This window comes from Chiroxiphia lanceolata, chromosome 2 (assembly GCF_009829145.1).
Source record: "Chiroxiphia lanceolata isolate bChiLan1 chromosome 2, bChiLan1.pri, whole genome shotgun sequence".
NCBI lineage: Eukaryota > Metazoa > Chordata > Aves > Passeriformes > Pipridae > Chiroxiphia > Chiroxiphia lanceolata.
Genome location: NC_045638.1, coordinates 15480527 through 15497679, shown reverse-complemented (window position 1 = coordinate 15497679; position 17153 = coordinate 15480527). Strand labels below are relative to the sequence as shown.

The 17153-nt window shown below is 40.9% G+C and overlaps 1 protein-coding gene across 7 annotated transcripts in view; it reads right to left on the bottom strand.

Moving 5' to 3' along the window:
* The window catches only part of MAP7D2 (MAP7 domain containing 2), a 48919-nt gene extending 32731 nt beyond the window's left edge, over positions 1-16188 (bottom strand). For 6 of the 7 annotated variants that reach the window (XM_032681149.1, XM_032681145.1, XM_032681147.1 and 3 more), the window contains exons 1-3: positions 4523-4620; positions 4243-4320; positions 819-982 (exon numbers count right to left, since the gene is read on the bottom strand). In XM_032681149.1, the coding sequence (XP_032537040.1) occupies positions 819-982; positions 4243-4320; positions 4523-4592 (312 nt within the window). In that variant the 5' untranslated portion in view covers positions 4593-4620. Of the gene's footprint in view, positions 1-818; positions 983-4242; positions 4321-4522; positions 4621-16101 lie in introns of those variants that run through there. The other variant, XM_032681146.1, reaches the window with a different exon arrangement.
* Positions 16189-17153: the final 965 nt, after the last annotated feature.

Genomic DNA, 17153 nt, shown 5'->3' with positions numbered 1-17153 from the left:
AAAGTTATTGTGATCAAAAGATGGTGGGGGTAGAACAAAGGAGGAACTGCAGATTTCTAGAGCTTTTTTTATCTAGGAACTAGGGAAATACCTTCTACTGGCCTTTTTTTTTTTTTTCAAACCACTGCCCCCTTTTCCAAAAATCATTAATTCTTTATCAGTTGCAGTAGCAGTGCTAGTGTTTTCATTATAAAGTCATGCAGAAATATACACATACACTGCATTCAGAGATCTGTACCAGAAATTGGACTCACTAGAGCAAAAAAAGAACCTTAAACAATCTCAGCAGGGAGTGTAGAAGAGAGGAAGGGTAGGAAGATGCTTAAAATATATGTGATTAATTCTGTTCTGTGCTAGAATTTTAAACCAGCTTAGATTCTTTACTGCTTTAAGTAAGAATTTTTGAGTTTCTGTCACCAAGGAAAAATGAAACAACACATTTTCATAAACATTATTTCTGTTTCATGACAATAAACAGAACAGTAAGAAAAATCTTTCCCTTTTTGGAAACACTCATCTTTAAAAACTACCTTCTGGAAAGCTAGTGCTTTATCATTTGACAATCAGAGTCACAGATATGTTAGCAATAGTAGATAACTACTCTGTGAGATCAGACAGAAATCAAGTTAAAAAAACGCTTTGGAAAGTCTTTCTGATGTACAAGCAGTAGTAGACTCCTAATAGCTGTGGTGATGTGGTTTGCCGTTCCCAAAGTCTCCAGTCCTGCCCCCCCAATCGTTTAATGAATGTCAATATTCAGCTATGGTTAATGCTACCACACAGAACTGCTCTGCTGCACATCTCCCAGTGGACCTCACCTCCTCCTCTTTAAGCTTTTGTCTCCGTTTTTCTTCAACAGCTGCTCTCTTCTGCTCCTCCCTCTGCCTCTGTTCCTCCAGTCTTCTCCACCTCTCCTCCATTTGCTTTTCATATTGAAGTTTTGCTCTTCTCTCTTTCTCCAGTATCTGCTGTTCCCTGGCAGCTTATGCAGAGAAAAAGGTGCATTTCACTTTACAAAATCTTCTGCTTAAAAATTATTTCATAGCATGACACAATAGTGTAAAAGAACAAATAGTGTAAAAGTACACAGGGTCTTAGTACACTAAGATTAAAAACATAGTGAACAGAAGTGCTGAAACAACTAGTAAAGCTAAGTGGTTTGCTCAATAAACAAGTAAGGAAGCCCTTGTACACAAGGTGACAATTTGTGCCTCTTACCTATGTAAGAACAGTGTACAGAACAGTTTAAAAACACTTTTTTGTTTATGCTTCAAATCTCTCTGTAGCTTAAAGCCAAATTATTTTTTCAGACATAACAAATGTTCCCAGTAAGCTTTGAAGTGAATCAGTTACGTATGTTGAAGCAAAAGCCCTTGGAATTTCTTTAAAACTGCTTCTTGTTATGGAGCTGCCTTCAAAATAAATACATGAAAACAACATATGCTAAGTTTTCTATGAAGTTTTGAAAATACACCATTCAGCTCATAATTTGGTACTCCATCTTTACCCACTTCTGCCTTTCACATGAAAAAAAAATTACTTCTGTTATCGAGGCTTTGCCCAGTTGTTTATTCCAACTGGAGGAATAACCTTCTTGCAAGATCACCTTGATACAGAAATTCAGACTGCAACATTACATACAGGACTGTTGCTTCAGGTTTATGGAGGAGAACAAGTAGCAGAAGTTGATGTGGCAAATCATGAGGAAAAATTCACTTTTCTCATGCAAGTGTATTCCATAAGGCGGCAAGAAAGAGGAGTTCAGTAAGCATGCCTACATACACACAAGCCTGTAATGTCACATACCAACACACATACAGCCGATATCAAAGAAGGAATATTCTCACAGTTGCCAGGCTAAGAACTTGAAAGTTAGGGAAAGTCAGAATTAATGCTGTTTATACAAGAGCTAGTCTTTCATCATGCTCACCTATTCAGTCTCACACGGCTCCTTCAGTTCCTGTTTCCTTGTACAGAACATTTTCACCCTTCTAATTCTATTGCAATATCTCCCCATCATTCCTAGGCTCTTGCCCAGCCACCTCAATTCCCTCCTTTAAGCCTTTTTCCCTCAGCTCCTGCCCTCAGGCTCTTTAACTGCAACTGTGACCTTCGGTCCCTTTTAGCCCCACTACATCCTCAAGCCCTTGGGTGAAAGCCAGAGTCTTTCCAACACCCAGATCCTTTCCCAACAGTTGTATTTCTTCCTCTTGAACACAGAATCCTCCTAAAATCCTTCTTCTTCAAACTCAGCCTGTTTAGCAGAACACCTTCTAGCTTATTCTTGTTAGAAATATAGTTGATGTTGTCTTCTTTTTTGCCTTATGAAAATCCACTATTCTTCCCCACTCAGGACAGGGCAGTATGGGGGGGAGGGTGGTCAGTGCTGCAGGTGAGCCTGGATTGAATGTGTGAAGAGTCAGACTTGTCAACAGAAAAAGAGTTCCCTCAGAGACAGTGGAAGACAAGTGACCACTCATTAATTATTCACAACTGCTAGCCATGTCACGTAGAGTAGGTGAAAAAAAGCATGCTGGAGTTCATAAAAACCAAAAATAAACCACCCAGAGATTGTGCTAAGATTACCTTCTGAGTAAGTAAGTGAAATTGGGGACTATTTCTGGACAGAGAAGCGAACCATCATGAACATACATACAATTCTTGCTCCTTGATTTAGGGAAACCACTGATTAATGAGTTTTGGCTTTGCTGAAAAGGTTATTCCATGTTGCTGCAAAGTACCTACTGACTGTTTAAAGATGTGACCTCCTGGGGAACACGCTGCTTTTTTCTGAACTTCTAAAAGAAATTTGCCACAGTCAAACCGTGACCAAAATCCAGAGCTCTCCATTACAGAAATGGTCCTAACCCTAAAAAACTATGTTCGTGGAAGGCACATATGATGTCTGGGAAAAAACTGCAGTCAACACCTTCCAAATTCCCTGGGCCAACCACTCCCAAATTCTCCAGGTTTCAGTTTCCCTCTCATCTCTTCTGCTTTTTTAATCCAAGTCCTTTCCAATCTACTCATCATGTCACTTTCTCAGGAACCAACAAGAAAGGGATAATCAAGAGGACAGAAGAGACAGCCTAGACTGGGTATACCTGGAAGAGAAGTAACCTACAGCTCATGCCTCAGATAGACAGAACCTCAGAGGAGATGAAGTACTAAACAGCAGCAGATTTTCACCGGAACTACCAAAAGGAATCTTGCTGACCAAGCCCATGGTACTAAAAAACCTCAAGTCACTGGTCTCAAGCCTCAGGTTTTGTCAAGAAATGGTCAGCAGTTTGTTTATTAATGCAAGAAAAACAGTATTTTCCTATGGTTCTTTTCACAGGTGTCCATATTGTTTTAGTTGACATTTCCTCAAAATATATGCCTAGCTTAAATTTTACAAAAATCATAAAACACTGACAATTCCTTCTGATAGGTATTGTCAGGTAGTCTCTAGGAACAGTGCTCCTAACCTTTCTTGTCATTACAATAAGGAAAAGTGAAGTTAATTGTTCAATATTTTTTTAATTTTTATATATATATATAAACATATAGACTATAGAAAGTCCAAATCAATGTGTCAGAGTTAATTTTATTCATGCATATATATATTAACTGGGTATACACACACACCCTTATATATATTTTTTATTTTACACACACACACATATATATTTTACAATTCCCTCAACATTTCCCTGGTTCTATTAATAGATTAAAAATACCTTATTATTTAAAAAAATTCTCTGAAACCAATGCTTATGCTGTTCAGGAACTGAATAATATTTTTTCTCATTCTCTTGAAAGATTAATAATTTAAAAACTTATGGAAAAGTATCTGCTTTAACAACTCTATGGTATCTTTCAGTATGACTAAAACTTAACAGGCTAAAACTGAGGCTGCTTTACCAATGTATTTACTACATATTTCCCTGAGTATTATCCAAAGCTTATTTGATATTTTTACAAATCAGAATACTAACAGTCAGTATCTTGAACATAAACCTATATTCAAAAGCACATAAATCAAAGAAGAATATGAGCTTGTAACTATAGAATATTAAACACTTGAATGGAAAATCCAGAAAGACAGATTTTTTTTTTTATTTAATTCAAAAGAAGCGATAAAGACTAGGAACAGACTGAACCACAATGTTTTAAATTCACAACAGAAAAAATGTTGTTTGTTAGTTAATCCTATTAACACATATACATAAATAATATATACACCTCCTGCCAACTTACCAAGGTATTTCTCCCTTTCTTCTCTTCTTTCCTTTGCCAGTCTTTGTCTTTCATCAGTTTTTAAAAATCCATCAATGGCTAAAGACAGAGAGAAGAAAAAAAAAAGTCTTAAAAAGGTGTTAGTAAAACTAAAGAAGCATCCAAAAGAAATAAAAAAATGCACCAAAAATAAATAATTACTACTGCATTTAATAACTCCAATAACAAAAATAATTTTGCACTTGTGTGCATGCAGGTTAACAAGCTGGGATTTGGATACATCCTGAGCAGAGTCTCCTACCTACTGCTGAACTCCAAGCACAGTTCCTCAGTGTAAATGCCTGACTCCTCTTCTCAGAGCAAACAAGCATGCTGTTAGTGCTTGTTTCAAAATGTAAAACTTTCTTGGGAAAAACCATAAGGATGCAATTAATATTTGTTTATCTTTGTTAATAAGAAAAAAGGTAGGTCAAAAAAGCAGTAAGTACCATGGGAAGTCCCAGCCTTCATCTTTATGGCTTACCTCAGCCCCACAGTCTCCTTGCTCACTAGCACCAGCTCATTTCAACAACTAGCAATTATCCCTGGATGAGGCTATGCAGGCAGCAGCCCTTCTGCCCTCTTTTCCAGGTAAGAAGCACTTTGTTTCCTCCTTGAGTCGGTATATAAAACTAGGTTACTTTGGGAGGAGGTTGCCTAAGGATGTTACGTGCCTGGATCCAGACACCCCAGTTCCTTACACAGCATGAGCAACTGAAAAGCCCAGTTTAAGGAGGCAGGAAGGCAGAGAGTGACAAGGTGCCTCTGGGTCACCTGCCTGCACACCCTGGAACAAGCAGCCAGACAGACCTTAGATGGACCTTCTGCGACACCACAGGTAAGGCCACCAACTAGTGCCCTGACAGACCATCTAAAGGATGGTATCCTTTTAAAACAGCTGATGGGGCCTCCAGTACCCTCCTTTCTCTCTTTGTTTTCATGATCTCCTGGGGTCTGAGCAGTGCAAACAGGCATGGTGTCCCACAGCACGTTTACATCCTTTGCAATCATTATCTGGGCTCCCTACTGAGATACTGAATTATAATTAAGACCCCTTCCCTTTTGCCCTGAGAACTGCAGTTACTAATTTTATCATATAAATATGAGTGGAAAAGTTACATAGACTGTAACTCCAAGTCACTTCCTGAAAAGTCACACTTGCAAGCTCCTTTCCAAAGGCATCCTGTCTGTGAGAGCAAGGATTTTGCATAGGAAGTCCCTTTCCATAAAATGCACTGTTCTGCAAGAAGGCTGAAAGACAGCCTTGGTGGTCCCTAGTGACTGGTTAGACACACAGGTCTCAGCTGTCCCCCGTTACAGTAACAACTTGCTTTTTCCCCAAGAAGCATCTCTAACCCTCCCCGGCACACACAGACAGCGACTACTTGACAGCAGCCAGGCCCCTGGAAAATTGTGATTACAGCTCCCAGCTGGTTAATTACAACTAAATTTGTGGGTCAAACACATATTTATTTATTTATTACTGAAGACTCTGATGGTAGTTCACCGAGCTCCCAGCAGCGCACCACAAACTCGTGAAATTTGGTGTGGAGTGCAAGGCCCCCATGTTTCCAGACTTCAGGTGGAATTCCATCAACCCCAGCTGCCTTGCCGATTTTTACCTGCTGTATGGCCTTGAGGGTTTCTTCTAAAGTGGGGGCTGTATCCAATTCATACTTTACTGGTTGTTGTGTGATGGACTGAATTGCTGAGTCTTGGACCACACGGTTGGTACTGAAAAGAGTTTGAAAGTGTTCAGACCATCGATTCAGAATGGAGGTTTTATCTGTTAGAAGCGTTTGGCCATCAGCACTGAGTAGAGGGCTTTGTACCTGGTATGTAGGCCCGTATGCTGTCTTCAAGGCTTCATAGAAACCTTTGTGATCACCCATATCTGCGCATAACTGAGTTTTTACAGCTAGATCGATCCACCACTTGTTCTGGATGTCACGGAGTTTCTGTTGGAGCTTGCTGCATGCGAGACGAAAGGCTGTTTTTCTTGTGTGACAGGATGGCAGTGCAAGGTGTGCTTGGTGGGCGGTTCTCTTCTTCCTCAACAAGTCCTGGATTTCTTGATTGTTTTCGTCAAACCAGTCCTTGTTCTTCTTGAGGGAGAACCCTAAGGATTCTTCGGAGGATTGCAGAATGCTGTTTTTAATATGCTGCCAGGTAGTTTCAGGAGAGGAATCTGCAGAAACTGTGGAACGGTCTTCAAGCCTAGTTTGAAGGTTTGCCTGGAATCTCTCTCTTACTGTGGCTGATTGGAGATTGTTAACTTGGAGTTTTCTCCTTGTGATGTTGCCCATTTTGGGTTTGAATTTAAGATTGAAGCTGAGTTTGCAGCGCACAAGCCGATGGTCTGTCTGGCATTCTGCACTCAAACTACCGTGGTATTACTCTGCTCTCCATTGCTGGCAAAATCCTGGCAAGAATACTCTTGAACAGACTAATACCCACTATAGCTGAAGGGATCCTACCTGAAAGTCAGTGTGGTTTCAGAGCCAACAGAAGCACCACAGACATGGTATTTGTTCTCAGACAACTGCAAGAGAAATGTAGGGAACAGAACAAAGGTCTTTATGTAACCTTTGTCGACCTCACCAAGGCTTTTGATACTGTGAGCAGAAAAGGTCTATGGCAGATTTTGGAACGTTTAGGTTGTCCCCCCAAGTTCCTTAAAATGATCATCTCACTTCATGAGGATCAGCACGGCCAAGTCAGGTATGGCAACACTCTTTCTGAGCCCTTTTTAATTAAGAATGGTGTGAAACAAGGCTGCGTTCTCGCTCCTACCTTATTCACAATCTTTTTTAGCATGATGCTCCAAAGGGCCACAGCAGACCTCGACGATCAGGACGGTATCTACATTCGATATCGTACTGATGGAAGCCTGTTCAATCTAAGGCGTCTGAAGGCCCACACCAAGACCCTAAACCATCTTGTCCGGGAGCTGCTTTATGCTGATGATGCCGCCCTTGTTGCCCACACAGAAGCAGCTCTGCAACGTTTAACATCCTGCTTTGCAGATGCTGCTGAGCTCTTTGGGCTGGAAGTCAGCCTAAAGAAGACAGAAGTTCTCCATCAACCTGCACCTCAGGAAGTCTTCCACCATCCCCATATCACCATTGGCGAATCAGAGCTCAAATCAGTCCAGCAGTTTAATTACCTAGGTAGCCTCATCTCCTCGGATGGCAAGATTGACAGGGAGATAGACAACAGGTTGGCAAAGGCATACAGTGCTTTCGGAAAACTCCACAAAAGAGTATGGCGTAATAAACACTTGAAGAAAAGCACAAAGATCAGTGTTTACAAAGCCATAGTGTTGTCTACTCTCTTGTATGGTTCCGAATCATGGGTCATCTACCGCCACCACCTGCGTCTCCTAGAACGCTTCCATCAGCGCTGCCTCCGTACAATCTTAAACATCCACTGGTCAGATTATGTGACCAATACATCTGTTCTTGAGCAAGCAGCAGTCACAAGTGTAGAGGCCATGCTGATGAGAACACAGCTGCGGTGGGCAGGGCACGTCTCAAGGATGAAGGACCACCGCCTCCCTAAGATCTTGCTCTATGGTGAACTTGCCACTGGCTGCCGCAAGAGAGGAGCCCCGAAGAAAAGATTCAAGGACTCCCTGAAACAACATCTCAGCCTTGGCCATATTGATCACCATAATTGGTCCACTCTGGCCTCAAATCGGGAGGCTTGGAGACACACCATCTATAACGCAGTGGAAGCCTTTGAGAACACACGCAGGATCTCTCTCGAGGAGAAAAGGCAACGCAGGAAGAACCGTGTCTTGCTGAATACTTCATCTAAGGAGTCTTTCTGTTGTGCCTTTTGCAACCGGATATGTCTGTCACGTATTGGCCTCATAAGTCACCAACGTGCCTGTAACAAATGTGGATAAAGCCTTCCCAAATCTTCGTTCGCGAAGCCCAGCCATGATGATGATGATGATGATGACTGAAGACTCGTCTTACTTCCATAGTTGTCCGCTTGTTTATTCCCTTGGCTGCCATTTATTGTCACATTTGACAAGGAAGGAGAGAAGAGGTGGTGGCTCAGTAAAACAACCATGGTGAAGGTTTGTAACTACTTTGAAGGGGCCTGGCAAAAAGTAGCTAAGAAGGTGAATCCTGTTGTCAGCCTAGCTACATTACAGCTCCAATAGAAAGGTTTTCAGAGATCTGAAAGTCAAACCATCATGAAATCTACAACTCAGACTAGAAGCAGCAGAGGGAAGTGAAATCAAGACTGGACCAAGAGCCCAACGACAGAAGACTGAGCTTGGGAACCAGCAGAGGCTGGAGAAAGGGAAAGAGGCAAGCAGAGGTACAAGTTAAGGTCCTCTGTGGCAAAAGATGTAAGTCAGATGGAAAGTATGGAATCCAGGATGGAGATAAGCTGGAGGGATAGGAGAGGAACAGCAAGACAGTTCATGTTCATGGACTATGTTCACAAAATCCTGCACTGATTCCCATCACTCTCCTGCTTACAGCAACTATCTCTGAAACCCATTAGCAAAAATACATCCCATTGTGTCTGTCAATAAAATTACAGCTAACTCATCTCTACTTTGACTGCTTCATGAACACAACTAGCAGAAGCGGATCTAAAAATCGTGCTCACAGCTGCCAGAGCTATCCAAAGTAGAGGCACAATTTTTCAGGTTGGCTTTCTCAAGCATTTGGACATCTCCACCCCACTCAGATGGGGGCAGATGATCAAGGCTGTAAAGTCAGATACTTAAGAAGTGAGGATGCATTCAAATTGAAACAGTCTGTACAATCCTTATTTTGCCTGGTCTTACACATATATTATGCACTTTTCCCTGTTGGGTCCATTTGCTTATTTATTCAGTGCTTAAGAAGTGAGCCAAGTTCAAAGTTATTAGTGTTTCTTGCTTCATTTCTTTCTGAAACTGAAAAGTACACAGAATTTTATCTGAAGTCTGCCTTGGAGAACAGCTCTCCAGACTTGGCTATGTCACAGGTGAAACTACAAATATATGGAATTACTGCTCATTATATATGCAATACACCAACATGCAAAAAATGAAGGAAAACAGTAGGCAATTTAGTAAGTACAGGCATCAAACACATATGCATGTGGCAAGAGTAGCATTAAAATAGCACAGGCATCCTCAATACTGGCATTTCTTAACTCAAGTACTTGACTTTGTCAATTAGCATGCCTGCCAAAAATCAGGAATTTGCTTGCCTTCAGAAAGTAAATATAGCTTTGAAGGACAGCATAACTATTCCCTGGGTAATAGCTTGTACCTTGGAATGACTTTCGAAGGCCAAAATTAGCGTATTTACTACACATCTTCATATAATATACATTATGAACACAACGGGCACAGCAGTTGCCTGTGGCGAGAAATTTCATTAATGACAGGAATTCAAACTCCATTTGACAAAACAGACTGCAAGCAGCAAGCTGGCACAGGTAACTACCCTGGGAATAACGTTAAGGGCATCCCTGTCCGTAGCACGGAACTGCCAGCAGAGGGCAGGACAAGGTCTGAATGAACAAAGCACCACAGCAAAAAACCTCTCACTGTGCTAGGTGACCTCAGGGTAATAGTCTGTATACGCAGCTTTACCCTGAGCCATCCTCATGTTTACAGCTAAGCCTCTGATCCCTCAGTTAGACAGGCACGTAACAGCTAACAACGTGCTTAAGAGTCAGGAAATAAATGCAGGCTGGTTGTGCCTTCTGCCAAACAGAGTAATGAATACAAGGAGACACCAGCAGAAAATTCTGTTATAAACCTTTATTCCCAGACTTGCAGAAGAATAAGTAAACTGCTCAAATAATAACATCAAATCTTTTACTCTAAGGAAGCACGCACACAAATTGCTGCTACTTGTTAATAAATCTCCCAGCCCTCCCCAAAAGCCCCCTTTCCAAAAAGTCACTCTCAAAGGCATGCTTCTAACCACAGGGCTAATTCCTTGAGACTGGGCCTCAATTTTTGATTGAGGGAGGCCAGCTGTTCCTCTGGGACTTTGTTACAATTAGCATTTCCAAAGGAAAAGACTATAACTCAAACCCGGTTAAAATGTCAGCAGCAGTCCTGCAGCAGTAATATCCCAGCTAATGCTGCAGGATTCCTTCAATACTTTAATATTACTTTGAAATACATATTCACAGAAGTAAAAACCACCATGTTAATCACAGCTTCAACCCTTTTTCATGGGCAAGCTAAACCTATTCAGACTGATGGACCAGTGCCAGAACAGGTCCACACACACTCTGCTCTGCTCCACATACTGCTTGTGTAAACCTCTGGGTGGTTGCTCAAGACAAAGGAAGGTTGTCCTGCCCTGATGAGACACAAGGCAAGATCTGTCTTTTGAAATTCATATCCTGTTTCTGGTGAGAAAACAAGTTCTCGAGCAGGACAGTCAAGCTACTGGGAGCTGAGACTACATTTCAGAAGGACCGACCGGTTGCCTGGACACCTTGTCTCCTAAAATTCACACCTGAGTAATTGTCAGCAGGTAAGTTCTCAGTTCTTTTTTTTTTTTTTTTCCTACTTTGTTGTTGAACCCACACACCCTTCTGTCCTCTATAATATCCCATGGTATTTGGTTTCACAATGTATACGTAGCAGATACAGAAGCCCTTGATAGCCGGCATCCCAAAACAGGAGAAAAGTCAGCTGGGGATCCAAGGCCAGCTCTGCCCAAGTGTTCAACATACCGAGACCTTTGTCCATTCTACATGATCATGTTCAACACATTTAGACCTTTGTTCATTCCACATGACCCTGTCCCAACATTTCTAGACCTTTGCCACAGTATGTGTCATCTACACTGATGTTGCTGCATGGGTGAAATTCCCAGTTTGGATGCAGTCCTGCCAATGGGTGCCCTTGCCCAGGACCTGATGAGCCCAAGACACCACTGCACTTACACCTCCATTCTGCAAACTCTGTTGTTCAACTAATATAAACTTAATCTATAAAATCAAGGCTTTGCTTCCTAAAAACTTTCTCTCCCTTGGGACTGTTCTTTGAGAAACTAATAAACAGCATTTTCCACCTGCCACCGCTTCACTCTGGGTACTACTGAATGAAGAATGTTCAAGTTTTCAGTTACTGACTATACTTTGAGGGGAAAAGAAGTTATAAAACTGAATGTAGCTGTACCTGGATGACACTTTCTGTTGGCAAAAGGCACTTTTCCTGAATTTTAATTATGGTATATAGCTGAAAGGCTTTCAGATAGAGGCAACACACAAACAGCACAAGGGCTTTGCAGGTATGTTCAGTAAGATTAAGTGGATTGTTGTCTTTTTTGATAATTGTTGTCTTCTTTACATTTTCTTTAATTAAAAATCTTAATACAAACAATCAGAGCTTCAGCTATTTAATTTTATTTTTTATGTTTGCCAGGCTGGATTTCAAATGCAACCAGAAAAGAAAAAGGGACATTTTCCATTATGTCTAATTAAAACACCAGGAGGGCTATCTGTTTTTATAAAGATGTTAAGTAGATGAAGTCATTAAAGGCAAACAGTTGCCAAACACAGTGACATTTCAGACACCCCAGGCTAATTGGCTGAGCGGTGGCCTGGCAGAGAGCAGAGAAGCTGTCAGGGACTGCACACTCTGGTTAAGCAACTAGGACACCTGCCTTATGTTCCTGCTCCCCACCCTGGATTTTCAAACTATTCATTTGAATCAAGAACTTCAGCTGTAAACTATACTTACACAAAGATTACAGTGGCAAAATACATCCTACTGATATGTTGATTTAAGTTTAAGGTGAAATTGCTCCAAAATGCTGGCCAAATAACCTTGAAGTGATGTATATACATCATTTGGTGACTGCATATATTAACAGAAATATCTTAATTACTGCATGGGGAGCAAAAACTTGCTAAAAAATAAAAGGCATATCTTCTCAGTTCTGCATGAGCCCACGGACACCTTAATCAGCTCCATGGGATTGTGTGCTTTAGGTACAAACAGTGTGTGCAGCCCTAACGGTGTCCCACAGAGATTCCAGTATCAGGCAGACACAGCAGATGCACCTCAAGAGCACTCGGAGGACTGACAGGATACATTAGCAGAATGTTTTTACTTATGAAAACACTAGACGAATAATAACAATAGATTAATTATTTCGTTTACTGAACAGGTCCCTACCAGACAGTGCACCCCACCAAGCACATACAAAGCAGCAGCACTGTGTCAGTGTGTGTTCTACACTGATGTTTTATTTATGTACTTCTGTAATCTCAGGCAGAAAGGAATCTGGAGGCGTAACCAACACCTCGGTGGTGTCTTTCTCCCAGATTTAACACACATGAACATTTATTGCTGTATTTTTCAAATACCACTAGACCCCCAGACCAATCTGGAATCTGTAGGTAGTATCTTCCCTTCTAGCCTGTCCTGCAACTTTCTGCTTCCTGGAACCAATGAAAAAAAAAGAAACAAAAATACTTCTTTTAACTCACAATTAGTGTTTTGAAACTACTACTGTTTGCCAAGGAGTAATTGGTGGCACTAGCTAGAAATTTTGTACTAAAACAACAAGCAAAGCCCCAAACCCCAAAGCTATAACCATTACAAATTAAGCAATTTTTTTCCAGAACTGAAATTTTTTTCTTCTTTCATTCACTCACTGCATATCTCCTGAATTAGCAGTAGTCCCAACACGTATTTACAATTTATGCATTGACTAACTTGCACAGACTAGTTTCACTGAGTTCAGCACAACTACTTTGTTAAAACAGAAAATATGGAAATACCTTGTTCGGATCAAGAAGCCCCTGTATGCCCCACCCAAGTTTGAAAAAAAAGTCCTATCACTCACGTACTATCATAATAAACGTAAAACACATTTGTTGGAAGGAGAGCAGCCATAAATATTGTAAACAGTGCTTGCCTGGTTCACTTCACTTTGACTTTTGCAAGAAAAAGCCTAACTGCAGAACAGTAACCCTCAAGTCACAATTATTTTGCCCAAATTATCTAAGGGAAATGTTTTAGGATCACATACATCTGTTTCTCTACTGCAGTGAATTCAACCTGAACAACCTCATTTTAGGAATACACAAATTAAAGAAATTCCATTTATTTGCTAACAACTTTTGTTACTCAAATGAACTAGAAGTTTTGCATCTATAGTGTACTCTAGCACACTTCAATTTCTTATTAAAAGTGTTTCTGGACTTACAATATACATTTATGCAACAATATCTGCTGATGTTATTTTTAGGTACCAGGTTCCAGAGCTCAGTGAAAAACTAGCATTTCATTGGGAAACTCGGATATTTTTAGCATCAGCAGACCAGATGGGAAGTGTAAGTATCCATTTCTCCCACTGCCCGATAGCTTGTAATCCCCAAATGCACATTAAAACACACTTCCTATTTGAGTTAATTGGCTTTGCTGGTGTATGGCACTGAACAGTGACCTTATGCCTTGGTGGTTTTACAACTGTCACTCCTGTGCTGCACTATCAAACGGCAGCTGAAGTGTAGAAAGACAGCCAAAGTGGACGGAGAGCACTGAGTTGCTTTTCCATAGCCAGGTAGCAGGAGCTTCAGTGGAAGCCTTGCACAGCCCTCAGGCGGGCGAGGAGCTGACCTGCAGCTGAGCTGCACCACAACTCTCATTTTACTGCAGGTTGTGTCCCTGCTGACAGCGGTGATCACTCGTTCCAACCTTCGCAGCAACACCCTGTGCTGTAATTTAAAACCAAGGGGTGGAGGAGCCAGTATTTGCAAATACTACCTGAAGAAAACAGGGAGTTTCCCGGCTGCGAGCACTCAGGTCAGCTGGAGCACCCTGGGCTCAGCTCCTGGCTTCGTGCTCCAGCTCTTCAGTGTCACTGGCCGTGGGACATGAGTGACCTTCCCCTCAGCAGTGGGTGGCTGTGCTGACTCCATCACAGGCCAGACTCCCCCAAAACCCCACACACCAGCAGCCATGAACCTTCATTTCTCACTATACCCTGTCCTCCACCATTACTGAAGGTTCAGAGAAAGTTTTAGGATGTTTCTATTCTTTGTGGTGAGCAAAGTGGATATAGAGCATTTAACAAAAAAAAAAACAAACACCTATTTGCAATTTTCCATTTATATCTATCTATCTATATCTTTCTACAAAAAAAAAAAAGTGTTGATGCCTTACTAACAAGGCATGCACCTATCAAGGACTAACCTAAATAACCTCACTTTGCTGTGCCTCTACCAGGTGCATTGCTGAGTAAGTGTATTATTCCACACAGAAGTAGCTACCAGATAGCAAATGCAGAAAGCACGTTTTCCCTATGATTTGGCAAAAGCTTCCAAAGGAAAAGAAGCAAAGCTGATTAATCCACAGCAGACACGATCAAGTGAACTTCATCCTTTGTCGACTTCATTATGATTAGGAGTGACAAGTAAAATGTTGCTTTTGCTTTGCTTCACACTAATTATATTTCCCATGTACTTATTTCAGGGAGAACATCCAATGACTAACAAAATCAAAAAAACTTATTCTAGGAACATGTACAGTAAGTCCTCATAGGGAGGAAAAGCTTTAGCAAAAAAATGTTCATCTTTAACCTTTTTTCTTGCATTTTAGTAGAATGTACTACACCAACATACTTAATATTTATAATGAGGTGCATAGACATACAGTTTTAACTGTGTTTCTGGTCTCTTTATCAAAGTGTACTCCATACAGCTCCTGTTTTTGCATCCCCCAGTCTTGGCCCCTAGATATAATTCTTAATAAGGCATATAATTTAGTGATGGAATCCAAATACTTGTCCTTTTACATCCAGAACATGAACTTTTCCTTCTGACCTTTATGCAGTCACTTCATCTTATCTGAGAACCTAATCATTCCAGGTCTTCCATCAAGAGTCTAACACGTCCTTGTTAGAGCTTCTGCCTAGTTTTCTACCTGTCTGTCAGCTGCGAGCTTCTGACTCTCCAGGAAGCTTTCAGTGGATGCAAGTCCACCTGCAAGACACTGCTGAGACCTGACAAAGCACTGGCAACCTCACTGCCCCAGACAAAGAGAACAAAAATATTACATTTGCATACATTCTCTTGTAGGCAATGTATGTATCTTTGTATGATCATTTTTAATGATTGTTCTTGATCCAACTATTTAATATTGGCCACTGTGCACAGAGTTAATTGTCTCCGTTAGAAACCAAGCCAATCCCCCCACAGGACAAGGCTCCAAAAGCAAGAACCTCATTCAACTCTTACCCTTGAACTACATTGAAAGGTCTGTATTACTGAGAGCTCCCAGATGTCTAGGAAATACTCCAAAGTGGAGATTGCCTTAACATTGACTTGGGCAACCCAATTTATGCATGGGGCTAGAGCAGCCTGTTGAAGGAATCCCAGATGATGAGAGAACAGTGAGACACAGCCACAGCTGTAACTGAGACATGTCTCACCCCCCATCCCTGCCCCATTCTCTTGGAGAGACAATGTTCACATTTTATGGATACAGAAGGCCTTGGATCTATTAGGTTAGTACTTGGAAGATTATTTTTCAAGGGCAAGAAATGGTACGGAGATGGACTGATACACAAATAAGGCTGATCATTTCTGCATCCCTGGAAAGAGCTATGTGAACCCATGTTCTTAAGTGGAATTTATTTGGATTTTCACTACTTTAAAAAGTGTTAAAAAGATTAAGTCTGCCTTTTTACCTCTGCAAACGATAAATCTTTGTTTAATCTCTAATTTCTCAGAGGATTATTCACTGAGTTCACACTATAAATTGTATTAGCCATTTATGCAAATTCAGAACACAAGTCACATTATATATGCAGGTTCTTAAGTTGCAGAATAATTAAGATATTTTACCAAACCACAACTTTTCTACACAAGAGAGATAGACTGGATTATGCATCCACTAAATTTTCAAGTCTCAAAAAGAGGAAGAGTTTGTTGGGTTTTTTCCGGGTAATAATTTGGAGCTTTTACAAAGATTCACAAAAGCCTATAAATACAGAAAAGGACAAAACAGAAGTGCAAAGTGACTAAGCTGCATGCAAAGTTTTTAAATAATACGCAAAGATGAAAACATACACTGAATCCAGGACTGACACCACACTTAGGTCAACACAAAGAGGCCAATTAAAACATAGTGGGTTGCTAAGCTTTGCAGGAGGAGTGCTTAGCACAGAGATCATATCCTGTATTCAGTATTTTCTGTCAAAGTTCATCTAAACTTCGGCTGTGATGTGTGACAAAACTGTGCAGGATGAAGGGAGACTCCAGTTTGCACTGATGTCTCCTACCCCCTCTTTTGTGAACTTCATGGCCCAAAGAGAGATATATTTAATATTACAGTCAACAATGTGCAGTTTTCACTGCCATGACAAGTTTGCCTCTCCTGCCCCAGCTCAGAAGTCCCGTGCAGCAGCAGGCACTGCAGGCACCAGGGGACAAGTACAGGGACTCGACTGGTATTCCCCTGGCACGATCACTGTGTAGAGTCATCAGACACAAAGAGGCTCTTGCACAGACACGTGTGTTTTCTTTTCACTGTTACCTGAATTCATTTCAGAGAACAGAGACATTGACCCAAGACACTATTTTTTAAGAAAATGCAAATACTTACAGAATTTCATTTCTTGGAGTATTTCTGTTGATCCTTCTACCATCTGGAGGAGACTGACTTGATTTCAGAACTAAGTCCAACACCGGTATGTAAGTGTTAGACTTAGTAACTCAACATCAGTGTCCAGATGCTTTCTGGACACAAAAAAAAGCAGCAGAAATGAATTTTAAATGTTTTAACAAAAAGATGTGGTTTATATTTGTCTATAATTACAAACTTCTATTAAAAGGTTTGTATGGGTCTTCCATGACAGTATAAGAAACGCTATTTATTTGGTTAAAAAGAAAATTTA